This window comes from Embiotoca jacksoni, unplaced genomic scaffold (genome assembly GCF_022577435.1).
Source record: "Embiotoca jacksoni isolate LCO1_2020_lvr unplaced genomic scaffold, fEmbJac1.0.p SCAF_6, whole genome shotgun sequence".
Taxonomy (NCBI): Eukaryota; Metazoa; Chordata; class Actinopteri; family Embiotocidae; genus Embiotoca; species Embiotoca jacksoni.
In genome coordinates, this window is record NW_027185414.1 from 15,318,135 (window position 1) to 15,332,690 (window position 14,556).

The window sequence follows — 14,556 nt, forward strand, 5'->3', positions numbered from 1 at the left end:
GCACATACAAACAGCTCTGATGAACCTATTTATTTCTTTTGTTTAAGATTTACTTTTTTACATCTTCATCTTTACTGGATACAGTATGGCGACAGACAGGAAATAATGGGGGAAGAGAGGTATGACGGGTCATAAGCCACAACCGAACAGGACTTTGGTTAACTGGAATCTTCCTTTTACCATGTGGCTTCAGTTCAATTTTTTTTTTTTTTTTTTTTTTTTTTTACCAATTTGCACTCAGACTTTATTTTTTATTTTTAAAGAAACAGATTGCTATGAACCATTTTATGCAAGATTTTTTTACTCTGTGCCTCCAAAAGTTGATCCTTCCCAATGATACAATTTATTGCAGTCAGGAGAAAATGTAAATGCAGCTGATTATCGCTCTTAAAGTTATTGAAGATCCATTTTATATTTAGGTAATTCATTTAAGCTTTTTTGTGGTTAAGAGTATTGCTCAACAAATACTTCAATTTCAAAGACTTTGTTGGACACTGCCTGCTACAAGCTCAGTGCATACATGTGTGAATGCCTACACGTTATTATACATAACACCTGTATCTGAGACCTGTGAGACGGGCTGAAGAGATGTGCTTCCATCTTGTAATCTGCAAAGATATTTCTGTCTTTTTCTTTTTATGGATTTATAATCTAAAGTCATGAATTTTCAAGCTCAGTGAGCTGTTAAGTAAACGAACAAATAATGTTGCTCATATGGTCAAATCTTCTCAGAGGCCTTCAAAATGTTAAAAAGGCCTAGAAAACGCTGAAGTACACAACCACTCCCCTTTCCCTCGAACACATTTCATAAACATTTTTCACAACTGTGCATCAGACACACTCTCACCCTCACACACACACTGTACACATTATTAAAAAACTGAATCTGAAGCGATCTTTACACATTGTCTCCAAATGCTGACATCAAAAGACAACAGTCTCTTATGATAGACTCTCCCACAGAGACACACACGAGGAGACTGACTTACTACACAGGATTGGAGATGAGGGAGTTTGTAGTGTGAGCACTGATCCATCTGGGCGAGGGATGTTGACCCGAAACACCAGCCGGGCGCGTGTGCTCTTCTTCTTTGACCCGGCCACACCAATACGAGCCTCGACATCAGCATTACGGAGCTTCAAGATCCCAACACAGTCCACCCTGCAGACAGAGACAGAGTTAGCTTGGACTTGCTTGGACTTGTTTGTGCAGTTTATACAACAAACTTTACAGTATTTACTAAACTAGCAGCTCTTTACAGAGCTAAATGCCTCAGCATGTCCTTACAGAAGGTGATTTCTCCCAAGAGGATCAATGACGTATATATCTAGTTTACAGCTCAACTGTGTTTCCATTATGCAATCGTTTTATCAATTTGTGAAGAACAAATGAGCACAGAACAGCAACGCTTGCTCTCAAAAAAGGTTCTGGTATCTGGTTTAACATGTAAAAATGGAATTCTTTATTGAAGTAATATTTATCACTATAACATCCCAATTTCAATCTTAAGAGAAGTACGTACGCTAGCGTCATGTTGGTGCTTGGATCAAGGGACACCTCAATGACAGTTGTGCCGTCAATGTCAACCTCCTTGCAGGCTGTAGTGTTGCGACCGGTTACTCTGCAAGCTTGGTAAAATCCATGAGGCTTCACACGCCCGGCGTCGTTGCCCACAAACACCTGCAAAACCACTGGCTCATTCACACTCTCCAGCTGCGTAACAGAAAAAAAAAGACAAGGAATAAGATATTGGTGACAGTGGATTTTTGTTCTAAGTAAGAAGATTTGATACAAGAGCACAGACTGTTTTGAGACTTTTATTGGGAAAATGAGCTCATTTTCTGCCTTATTCAATCCAATGATATCCCGTCAGGTCTGTGCCTGCACCTGAACTTGTGTCTGTTCACCTTCCTCTTCATGTTTTGAAGATGCTAACAAATTATATTTCCCTCCCTGTGCAGGTAATTGCCTTGGTGTGTCACACAAGTGCATTTTGGCATCTTCTCATCAAGTAATCAAGCTTAATGTTTCATGCCCATTTGGAATCGTTCCCTTAATTAGTCTTTTCTTGTTTATCAGCCAGTTTTCCTTGCACCCTCTTGTGTAATCTACTCAGATGTGTTTGTCATCTTCTGCCGTTATCTTCTGTTTCTGACTTCTGCCCCTGTTTTCTGCATCTGGATTCACCTGCTCCTGCTGAGCTCTGACAGTACAAACCAGCCACTTACTAACCGAGGAGTACTCAGACTGCTCTGTGCCTATCTCCAGAGCACCTCCAGGGCTGGCACGAACAACAAAATGACCAAATTAAGGATCAAACGCAAGTAAATCTCCCTGTTCTAGCCCATCTGGTTCTTCTGTTGTTAAGACTTCAGTTAAAGTCCTAAATCCAGAAAATGGTCTTCACTGAACAGCACCATATCTAAACTCCAGTTTCACACAATGAACTCTAGTGAAAGTTACACTGGTGTGAACTGATGGTCTGAAGTGACTGATTTCCTCATTCAACTTCCTCATGTGTGAATTCCAGGGAGAAATTGCATGCTTGCAAGCGTTACTGAATCTCTGATCTTTCATCATCATTGAATTATCATAACATCGTTTAAATGTCCACTTAAGCACAAGAAATATCAAAATCTCCATGAGCTTTACTTTAGTGCTGCTTTAGAGTCAAACTGTCGGATCGAAATAAGTCAAAATGTAGTAGCCTGATGATAATGAATTTTGCAGATTCACCTACTACCAGACATCTGGAGTATTTCATTCATATTGGCGATGAAGAAGAGCTGTTCAAAGCCAGTCCAAACTTTTCTTCTCTAACAGTTCTACACTGCCACTCCTCTTTAATACAAATCACTAGAAAACATGAAAATAGAGCAGGAAGCCATAATACAGAGCAGATACACAGATACATAGTAGATTAGAGCTGGTATGGGTAGTGATCAGTAGAAAAGGGCACACAAGTCTCTGCATGCAAACTCTTCACACTTTTTTTTTATTCTCAGTGTCCTTCACACTTCTGCCTTAATGTTGAGATTTTTTGCTCCATTGCTCTTATGGCTCTAAGAATAGCAAATACACAAATATTTCAAAGCCTCTGGCAATAACACAATCATTAACTGAACCTTAAACAAAAACAAACTAAAGCAGTAAAGTCAAATCAGTGACTGTGGAGTTGATGACAGAAAGTGTGTCGTGTTTTACAGTTACCTTTACAGTGGGGAAGCCCTGCTGAGTGCGGTCCTTCACTGACCCTCTGCTGCCTTCAGTCAGATAGCGGGCTCGGTGCTGCGTCTCAGGCTGGATGAGGATCTTCAGCTCCTTCCCCTCACTTTTTTGTGGGAATTGCATGGAAAGAGTTCCTCCTTTCTGATTGGTTGTCTGAGAATCATCAGAGCTGCAAAAAAGATCAATTTGACAAAGATCCCAGCAAATTACCTCTAGTTCAAACATTTTCTGGCAATTCTAACGTCATACATGTAACCTGGCCGACATCGTCTTTTGCACTGCGGTGGAATAAAACGTATCTTGTCAACTTGCTCTGACAAAATATTGCCCTGTCCTCATTCTATTATATGAAGACACGAGCTGTGCTACTGTTTGCATCAACCTTTAGGTTCAGATCCTACTCGTAAAAAACAAAGACAGAACATGACCCCAATCAATATCAAATATCAGTGTGGATATATATATATATCTGGCTGGGGCTTGATGCAGTGAACAGTGAAAATGCTCTGAAGTTTCCATGGTGCTCTGAGCAATGCAGAGTTAAGAGGCCCTCTATCAACCAAGCATATTCTATCCCCAGCTCTTAAAACGTTCAGAGTTATCTGTTTATTTAATCTGCTCTGCTTATCCTAGGTCTTTGAGAGAGGCTCTGTGATTCACTGTGGCTGACCATTGTTTGTACTTCAGTATCCTGCCCCTCCCTCCGCTCTGATCTGACCGCTCTCCTTCAGTCAAAGCGTGGTGGGAAATTCAGAGTCAGAGTAGTCCGTCAAAGATTTCCATCGTTTGGTGTGTATCAATGTGTAATTTCCTGATAATACCTACTCTGACAACCAGGATGAGTGCTGAATGAGATTATCCGGAAGGGCCTTTAAAACAATAGTAAGATATAACAAAGACTGAGTTCCAGTTGAAAAACTTAAGAATGTGGTGCCACTGCCAGCAAGAGATATCAAATGAATGAAACGTTAACGAAGTACTGATTACAATGTCCTAAATTAAACAGAGACATTGTTTTCTTTGGTCCCTGATAGGTGAATAAGTACAGAAAAAAACTTTACTAAAAGACTGAAGCACAACAAAAGCAGGATTTTATTATGATTATTTTTCCACCCATCTGCACAGCTTCTCCATGAAATTTAGAGGGACATGATGTGGACATCTGGGCATCGCAATCTAACAGTTCAGTCTCAGTTAAAGTATTTCAAAGGAGCTACAAACCTTCCTTTAGGTCCTGTCTTGTTGTCAGGGCCGAGCTGTGACAGGACAAAGTGTGGACCTTTGGCACTGTCTGCATCGAACACGTCCATGCTGGCTTCCTCTTTAGGCGCAGTTTTAGGACCAGGCCTCTGGCGAGGGGTCCGTTTGCGTGATTTTCGTGGCACCTCTGTGTTGTCATTGTAAGACACACTGTTAATGAGACTGAAGTTGGAGAGAGAGTCATCCATCCACATGCTGTTACTCTGCTCCGAGTCCAGTGAGGCTTCATCCTGGCAGGACATACGGCTATCATCCAACAGATCTTGTGGAGGTGGAGAGATGTTCAATATGGTGCGGCGCTTAGATGGGGTCATCTGGTGATGCGGTTGGGCCTCCTGGGATGTTACACCTCTTCCTCCTCCGAGCTCATTGCTGCCCCTGCCGCTTCCGCTGCTGTTACCATTCCCACTTTCTGCTCCAGCAACCTCAGGTACCACTCTGCTACTCCTGGTGTCCTCTGGATCAACATTGCTGCTGTGAACTGGGTTCTGGTCACTGGCTAAAGGACTGGAATGCATGATGGGGCTGGAAGAGGTGGAAAAAGCACTGCGGGGGCCTTCCATGGTCATAGAAGAGGACATGGCATCTACAGTGCAAATAATTAGACAGTGAATAAAGGCATCTCCACCAGTGTTGGCTAGCAGTCCCTTTTTAAGCAGCAAAATTTGTTCATAATTGTTTTTGTTTTTTTGCCCTCCAAATAAAATTTCCCCTTTGTTACTGGATCTCATGTGCGTGTCTGTGGTGCTGATGATAGCTACGCTCGTAAATGTACACTATGTGAAATGCAGTAGAGGTGTGACTATAAAGGGACTAAAGATGAGATGAGAGGTGAGCAGTCCAACTTATTTTGAATTAATTTGCAAAAAGAATCGAATGACTCAATTCATTTATCAATACTGCTAGCATTTTATTAATGTTCAAGTGACTGATAAATTAGCCAAAATGAGGAAATGGAGAGGGAAGTTTAATACAGTAATATGTACAATATGAGGCATGCCAATTAATGGAGCTTTTCTTTTTTTTTTTCTTTTTCTTTTTTGCTACAAAAGTTCATTTTTGGGACTGAACGTAGCCACAGAGACAAAATAAACAAGCTTCTGACCTATGAAGCAGAGAACTGCAGACCATTTTATATGCAGACACTCCCTGCTTCAGAGGGAACTTCCTGGAATATAAAAATGAGACAGCGAATGAGCAATAAAAGCTGAACAGCAAAAATTTATTCAGATTTATAAAAAAAAAATTAAAAAAAAATCATAATAACATAAGGTATTTGGTTTGCCAAAAAAAAAATGTTGCTCCAGCATGCTGACATACACTGTAACTTCAAAAGCATTCAAAATAGTTACAATGAACTGGATGAAGAGTGGGGAGAAGTGTGGTTAAGTGGCAGATTGTAAAGAAGGAGTTAGACTGCTGTTGACATTCTGGATTGTTTGGTGACTCATTAGTTTGCGAAACACAGTCGGAAAAAAAGAGGCACATAAAACTCATGGAGGTAGTGTCATTTTGATCAGAACACAAAGACAAATGATTACAAACCAAAAAACACATCATTGCGACCCAAAACTGTAAGAAAATAATACTGAAAGAAGTCCATCCTGTATGACTGACTCTGTCTTGTCTCTTTGGTGCATGAAAACAATCTAACCAATCGTTATATACAGTATATTAATGCTCCGAGTGAGAAAAAAGACAGTTTTAATGACATAGATTAACACATATTTTAGTCCATTATAAATTTGTTTGATCTACATGCATTAGGATTAGGTAATAAAGTTGAACTTTTGTCATGCAAATTGTTACTGTGCCGCTTTAATGGCAAAGAAATGTTCAACATAAGTAACATGACTGAGCTGACTTTCTGAGCCCATAGTCTTTTGCCGGCTTTGCTTAGCTTGTAACTCAGCCTTGGTTACGATACTATTTTTCATTATTTTACAATTTTAATTTATTATTGGCTGGGACAGCAGATAAGCAGTGACTTCTCAGAGAGAGCATTTGGACACCTTTATGTATGACATGAACGCACAGCAACTTAAAACATCAGCGGAAAAAAGAAGAAATGTGAGGCAGCGTTAGTGTCTCTGACAGAAACATAGAGTGAGATTCCTAAAAATGTAAGATTCTTTTAATATGATACAAAATGTATAGCTTTTGTATGCACAGTGCACTTATCCTGTTTTGTTTTTTTGTCAGAATTAAACCAGCCAATCGAAACTGCTCATTTTTGTAAAAACTTTTCAAATGACTCATAAAAGAGCTGTTCAAATAGAATATTGGTTCATCATCACACATACAACAATCTATGGCTCATAGAAAATGCACCAAACCAGAGTGTTTTGACTCTTTTCAATCTGTCCACACTGCAAACATAATGATCAAGAGCTCAAATCTAACACTCTGCTCAATTTTGGAGCTGTCAACGAGCTTATCAACCAAAAGAAGAACGAAAACCTGACCACAGCTGAAATAGTGCAGTAATTAGCAGTGCATCTTATTTCTGGACTTCTATGTTTATTTGTTAATATGATTTTCTTCTGTGAACAATGGGTCCACCTTGGAATTGCAAAATGGTCAAAGAGGTGATTACAGCTGCTCAAACCACTCAAAGCTTCTTAATTCTGCAGAAGTAGGGTTAGAATGTGCCGAGTATGTAAAATAGTCTTTGCCAGGGACTCACATTATTATGGAGTGTGGTATCAAACTATCAAATAATCTTACATCACACACATTAATATAAATGTGTAATATTTAATAAACTGGAAAATGCCAGAGGGTCTAAACACTGTCTGCACCTGCTGCACATGGCCTACACTTCATAACCTTGGTGTTTCACAAAGAACACATCAAAAAGCAGGCAGTTGATTTGACTCCAATGACATTTATTTCCTTCTTGAGTTTTGTTTTTAACCTATGAGAATCACAGAGCAGCAGGCTAGTTGTCTGACTGGCTTTCCTGTCATATGCAGGTGTTTGCTTGCCTAAAGGCACAAGTGTGTTACACGAGTTGTGCTTTGGGTTGGGGCATGATCAGTCCTGCTCGCAGAGGAGAAATAACGATAAGAGAAGCAGGATCCTACCTGATGCTAGAGAAGCTGAAGGGAGAGACCCTGCCTCTCCGCCGCTCTTTTGACTCATGACTTTTGGTTTCTGCTGAGTGGAGGAAGGCAACTGTAGCGCTCCGGGAAGAAGGTCATACACTGACTCTGTTGTGAGAGAAGGGGGGAACCAATAAAAGGAATAATAAGTTAACAGCTTTTGTTGGTAAAACAAGAATTATGGTTCACATGGGTCGGGTTGACCAACTCGTACATTCTCGTTTGGAATCATACTTTCCTGGGAAACACAATTTAATGTTATCACAGTGTTGCAAACCATTATACAGCGATTGCTGGAACACACCCTTGACCTGGTTGGCAAAGAATCTGATCAAATGACAAGGAAATACATGCAACACAGGGCCATGTCTATGGGAACAATGCATGATAATTCCATTATTAGTTCAGATCCCAGACGGATTTCCACCTCCTTACTCCACCTCCAAACTCTGCCGCTGGCTGCATATATGCAAAATCATGCCACACCTATGCCAGCCCTCTCCATAATGGCATAGACTGGAAATCAAGAGGAACCAAAAAACTGTTGATCTGACTCAAATTAGAGCAGAAATAAATGAGGCCCTCTTCATGATAATTATTATCATCAGAACTTGTAATTTCATTCAAAAGAGCCATCTTTCGTAGTCAAAAAAGCAATAACCATTTTGCAGCACCACAGATTTAAAAGAGCACTCCACTACTTTAGCATTGCTCGGCTAATGTATAACACTGTTGAATTCATGATTTATAATGTGTTATGCTACTACAGATTAATGTAGCCTCAAGCTGTTAGCCTGTAACAGAAATGAAACGTGGGCAACAGTAGTAAGGCGAGCTCACTTCTTACTCCACACCCCCAGATTTCTTTCAGTTTGAAAATTGTAGTCTTTAAATGACACCACTCGGGGCAATTTAGCAGACGTCACACAGCTTGTTCTATAGCTTTATACACCATTTTCCGCATAAGCAGTATAATGCCGCGAGACCTGTACAATGAGATCGCTAAACCTGGTGGAGTTACTGTTACCGAAGACTTGTGACTACTGCTGCAACAATGAAAAAATTAAAATTAATTGTAAACTATTTTGATTATTAACTTTGCCATTGCCAGTCCAAGGCCCTGGGGAGAAAGGAGGAGGGTTTGGCGTAGTGATAGTAACCCCACCCTAAAGAACAAACTTGCCACAGAGACACTGACAAGAAGCCAAGACATTTCCTTGGAAGAAGCAGCTTCTTCCCACAGTAGATGTATGACACCATGTGGTGAAAGCCAGAAACTCCTGGAAGCCACACCGCCGATCATACTTTTCTTGACCAAGACATTAATTGTCGAAATGTAAGAACAATGCACGAAACAAGGAGAGCAGCTCTAGTGGAAGAAGAGATAAAGAAGTATAACCTGACTGTAGTGGAAATCTGTCAGATGAGATAGGGTGAGCAGAGCTAAGTCCGTCAAGCTAAAATCAGGTGAGAAAAATAGTTTTCCTAGACATAAAGAAGGAGGTGCCAAGCACATCGTGGGTGTAGCACTCGTGCGCTAGCCCTTGGTAGGGTTAGGGTTGCAGACCATCCTTGACCAGTGCTACGAAAACAGGGAGACTTTAAGGCACACACCAGACAGGATTAAAGGCTAACAATAACCGACAAGTCTCAGCTTCGACTGTACATGAAGTGCAGGATGAAGAGGAAAACCTGGACACCCAGTGGCAGAACATCAAGAGGACTCTGGTGACCTGTTAAAAAGTGTTGACGAGCAAGACACAGCAACACAGATTGCCGTAAGATTCAGGCTGGAGAAGTTGGCCTAATACAATACAGTATACCAACTTACAAAGCCAGCAAAAAAAAACAATGAAAGTGGTCAGCACAGCTGTGGAGGGGATAATGGTCTTCACCTTCTTACCAACATCGACTAACAGGGGGTCTCCGAAACAAATGTCAAAGCAAGAATGGGTCAGAATAGCTTTCTTACAGAGCAAGAACATCTGGAGCTCTGCTGACAACACACACCAAGATCACACCGTTTAATCGCTCTTACTTTATGGGTCAGAAACGTGGAGAACTACCAAGACAACCTTCAGAAAGATGCAGACCTTCATTTGCAATCGATGGATGCAACACTCTGCAATTTCTCAATACTGATCTCTGACAGAAGAGATCTAATCTGACTAACTACCTATTGAACATGAAGTAAAGAGAAGGTGGTATCAATGGTTTGGACATAATCTTCACAAACCAGCATCACCAGAGAGGTCCTCACATGGCATCCCCTAAGGAAAGAAAAGAGGCTGACCAAGAAACACTTGGACCTGCAGGCAGACACCAAGAGGATGGGTTAACCCAGGAGAGGCAGCAGTAGAGGACCGGGAGGAACAGGAAGTAAATAAGTAATAAGGATATTGATTAATTCATCATTTTCTTCTTTTATTGTTTTTTATCATTGTACATTTTCAGAAAAAATCCGATGACTTCTTTCACCATTAAAAAACAAACATTGCACCTATGTGATGTTTTTGTTTACATTAGCAAACATTCATTAAACAATAAGGTTGAGGGCTAACATTTGAACGACGTCTTGTTTTTAGCGATAACTTCATTATCTCAGAGGGCGCGGTAGAATTATATCAAACTCAACATCCACTGCCTGTGGAGGTCATCTCACAACCTCGTCCATTTCACTAACCTAGAAGAGTTTCTCAGGGCTCTCAATAGACCTAGAGGACCAAACCAGATGGAAAAAAACAAAAGTTAACTAAACAATTGAGGTCAAAGCAAAAGCTGTTGGTGGCATCCCAAATAAAAAGCAGATCTCATTACAAACAGACAACAGGTTTATAGAACGGCTTTTTCTCCCCCTCAGGGCCAACAGGACATGGGGAGGGGAGAAAGCCTTGGGTCAACAGCATGACAACACTTTTACTAGCAGCCTGATTCATCATCCAAATATTATGGTATGAACTTAGAGCGGCCATTACAGTCGCCTGACTCTCTTCTCTGCCAACTGCCAGCTTTAATTACTTGCAGCTGAGTCCCAGGGTTTGGTGTGTATATCAGATACTTAACCCTCCCATTGTTACCACTCGCTGTGTACAATAGACAAACCTGGGACATACTGAAACCAGCCCATGCCTCTTCATTCCAAAAGCCCTCCAGTCTCTTACAGCTCGCTTTAGAAGAGCAGGGAATGCTGGTTCCCAGAAAGGGAGCTTAAAACTGGACTCGGCACACTCATATAACTCACACTGAACCTCCCATATACACAGAGGATTCTAGTGTGGTTTTGCTGGTTATTTGCTAAGTTCTCCAAACAAAATCACAGACACACATGCATGCACATGCACACAAACACCCCCCACCATGGCCACAAAAAACACTTTCTCTGCCCCTGCATTTATACTTCAACTCTACAGTCGTCTTGGGGCTCACTGACTGACTGCACATGCAGCAACATGTGCTGTGAGTGTGCAGCCCTTCCAGTAAACAGATTGCCAACCGCACAGACAGAAAATATGTACTCTTCTCTCAGAGCAGTGGTCTCGAATCACTGGCTGGCCTGTTCAAAGTGTTTCCACAGTGCCTTTGACGTTATTAAAGTCTGAAAAAAGAATCTTATTTTGCTGCATATTTGTTTCCTCGTAAGCAGACAGAGTGCAATTCTTTATTTACATGTGACAAAACACTGTCCCTTTCACACAGGAGAAGATTTTTTTTTTTTTTTTTTTAAAAAGAAAAAATGGTCAGCCTTGTTAGCCTGGAAATCAACCGTACCGACTCGCACAGATCACGTGATGTTTTGATTTGACCTTAAGAACACAGTCATTCTGAAAATCATAATACTAGATTAAAACCTGACCAAAAGCTTTCACACTGACACCATGTGGTTACTTCTGTTCAGGTCTGATCATGCTAATAACACTGTGACTGAACAATGGCCACCTTCATGACCTGTTTCACTAATTTCCACTCCTACACACAAATACCAAACCACACACTTCCAGTCCAAGTTTCACGTCAGTAACCCTGCATGCAGTTCGATAGTTTTGGAGCGAACAGTCAAATATCGTTGCTCTTTATCCCGTCGCCGTGCTTTGTGATATGTTTATATGGTAAGTAGTGCAGGCTAAAGGTGAAAAAAGAAAGCACTCACCATGTGAATGGCAGGACTTACACTCCCATTCATTTCCCTCACATTCCTGCTGCTTGCTCTTACTAGTCCTGGCACCTGGGGCGTGGCACTGGTTTTTTTGGCTGAGTGACTGATTTAACTCCCTTCTGTCCCCCTCCTCCACTCCACCTACCTCTTTCTCTGTCTTGTTTACTGTGCTCCAGACCCTTTTCTCTACTGCATCTCGCTCAACAGGTTGGTGGTATTGTCATGTGGAATCCTGTCACGCAGAAACAAAGCAGTAGTATAACCTATTTAAAGAATCCAGGCTACACGAAAAGACAAGGTGGACCGATTGAACTTAGTTGGAACACTACCTGACAAAACGTGACGAGGAAGACAAGCTTAATCTCACCTTGTCAGTACTTTTGGAGATAATTTCAACCAGCGAGAACAGAAACAGTGAAGGGGCTGGCACCTGCAGCAAACCATGTACAACAACCCTGAAATGTTTACAGCCAAGCCTACATGAAGGCTGCCAAGGACTCCATAGCAACACAGATCAGGGGCAAGTCTTTTGAGCGTTTCTGTCTCTCGTGAGCTAACAAAAAGAATTTGAGAAAACAGTACTGTCCAAAGTTAAAAAAGGAACTGGGCATTTAGAAAGTAGGCTATTACATAAACAACACTGCATTGTAATCATCTGAAACATCTGTGTAAAATGTCACCACCAGATTATACCTTTTATAAAAAGAGTCTACCATTCGTGTTCAGTTAATGCATAGTTAGTCACAAAATTAGCTGTTTAGTAATTGTAATTGATTAATTACATAACAGATGGATAATGAAGTTATAAATCAATTTACATTTAGGTCATATAGTCATTAATGTAACTGGCAGCACAGTGTTTTAGCTTATGGTAGTTTTGAGCATGAAAGATGCATGACAGGCCTCAGTTTCATCTTTTCTCTATGTACTGCTTTTTTGTGCATTTACATAGAAGTGGGCAATATTTTCACGATATCATCATTATTATTATTAGAGCACTGACAAGTTTATTCTTCTACTTTAAAACGTCCTGCTTTGGTCACTTTACTAAAACTATCACATAGTTATCATACTTTTTTATGTCATGTTTATGTTCAATAACTAATTACTGAAGATATGGTCAGGAAATTGAAATGCTGCAATGTTGTGACCTAACTTGCATGTATTTGTTTCTGATCTTTTGACATTCAAACTTGAGTTTCTCTGACATATTGAGCTGATCACCATGCCAACATTACTAATTACTTTTGCAGTGAAAATGTTCTTGTGCGTGCATGAAACCAGCATTAGTAATTTTAAAAATGTCATTCCACTTGATTAACATATGAGGTCAGTGAATGTCAATGAAGTTAGACTAAAAATTAGAAGCACCTCTCAATAACACAAGCTATAGGCTCAAAAATAACCCAAACGTTGAATGAATAATTCTCTAACTGATAGATTACATGACATTTACAAGCTGAACAAACTTGTCAAAGAAGTACGCCTACTTTAAAAGAGAACTGTCAACATGATGTAAGCATGAATGTATATGGATGCCGGGCCAGTGTAAGTACAAACATCCACAGGGTGTTCATTTTGCAGTTAGAAAATGATTTTTTTTCCCCACAACTTGGGAAAAACCACACGCAAAACAAGCCAAAAATGCTCTGGGCCACAACTCACAACAACAGTGATAAACAGTAACAAGCATTTATCCATTGGCATGTTAATTAATGCAGGATCTGCCTACAATGCTGCTGAGTCAACGCTCCCTGATTTTGTTCAAACACAAATCAAAATGCCCATGTTTCCTCCCAGAATTGTGTTTATATTGACTGTAATTCATATGGTGATTCAGGAGGAAACATCTGGAATCGGGGGCATTATTGGATGTTTTACAAATCCAGAGTGAATTTCTCTAATGTTCATAACTTAAAAATATACATGGTATTAACATACATTGATCATTTCAGCCACATCAGTTCTTGACATATATGTATTCATGCATTTAATCATAATTAGTCATTAATTAGTGTTTGTTCAGTGAAATTTAATCAGTCAGTTATGAGATATATTCAAATTAGATTATCTGAGTCGTACATATCAGGCTTTGTATGATGTTACTGTACGTTAGATAATGAAGGCAGATGGCAGATGTCATAATTTAAGTTGTAAACGCAGCTCTCCATACAGCAGCGCCCTGTATTTATCTGCATCTTGCAGCGAGTTTAATCCACATCTGTTTTCTCACACAACCTTCATTTTGACTGTAGTCTGTCACTAATGGGCTGAATGATTGCGTCAAACACGATGACTCAAATTATGTCGAAAGGAAATTGCGCGCAGTGCTTACGTTACAACCTGATGCACAAAAGTAGCAATTCAACATGGAGGTGTTGTCATTGCACATAGTCACATACTGCATTCGGGAAGGATCATGACAACATCACTGTTTGACAAAATGTTTTCGCGCAATGAGGAAACAGATGAGAATTACCACACTAGAGATGATATGTGCAATTAGTTATTGAGCATGTGCAATGCACCTTTTACCGTTTTAATCGTATAGCTATCACAACTGCACATTTCCAATCAGTTACCAGCAAAAGCAGGGAAGTAAAAGATGGAAATTTCAGTCAGGCACTAAGAATGATTGAAGGTGTATTTTATGATATTATCTTTAAAATGCTTTCATACTTACATGAGCTTGCATGAGATCACTTTGACTATAAACCAATATTTCTACCTCAGTCTCAACCCCCTGGTGCTCATCTTACTGTCCAAACAGTAAAAGCTTTGTCTGGTTGTAATGTTAACAACTTAAAAGG

General features: G+C 40.2%; 1 protein-coding gene across 2 annotated transcripts in view; it reads right to left on the reverse strand.

Moving 5' to 3' along the window:
• The window catches only part of nfat5b (nuclear factor of activated T cells 5b), a 38,629-nt gene that overhangs the window by 11,932 nt on the left and 12,141 nt on the right, over positions 1-14,556 (reverse strand). The window contains exons 2-6 of one of the 2 annotated variants that reach the window (XM_069174139.1): positions 7,576-7,701; positions 4,451-5,075; positions 3,212-3,398; positions 1,524-1,714; positions 990-1,162 (exon numbers count right to left, since the gene is read on the reverse strand). In XM_069174139.1, the coding sequence (XP_069030240.1) occupies positions 990-1,162; positions 1,524-1,714; positions 3,212-3,398; positions 4,451-5,075; positions 7,576-7,701 (1,302 nt within the window). The other variant, XM_069174140.1, reaches the window with a different exon arrangement.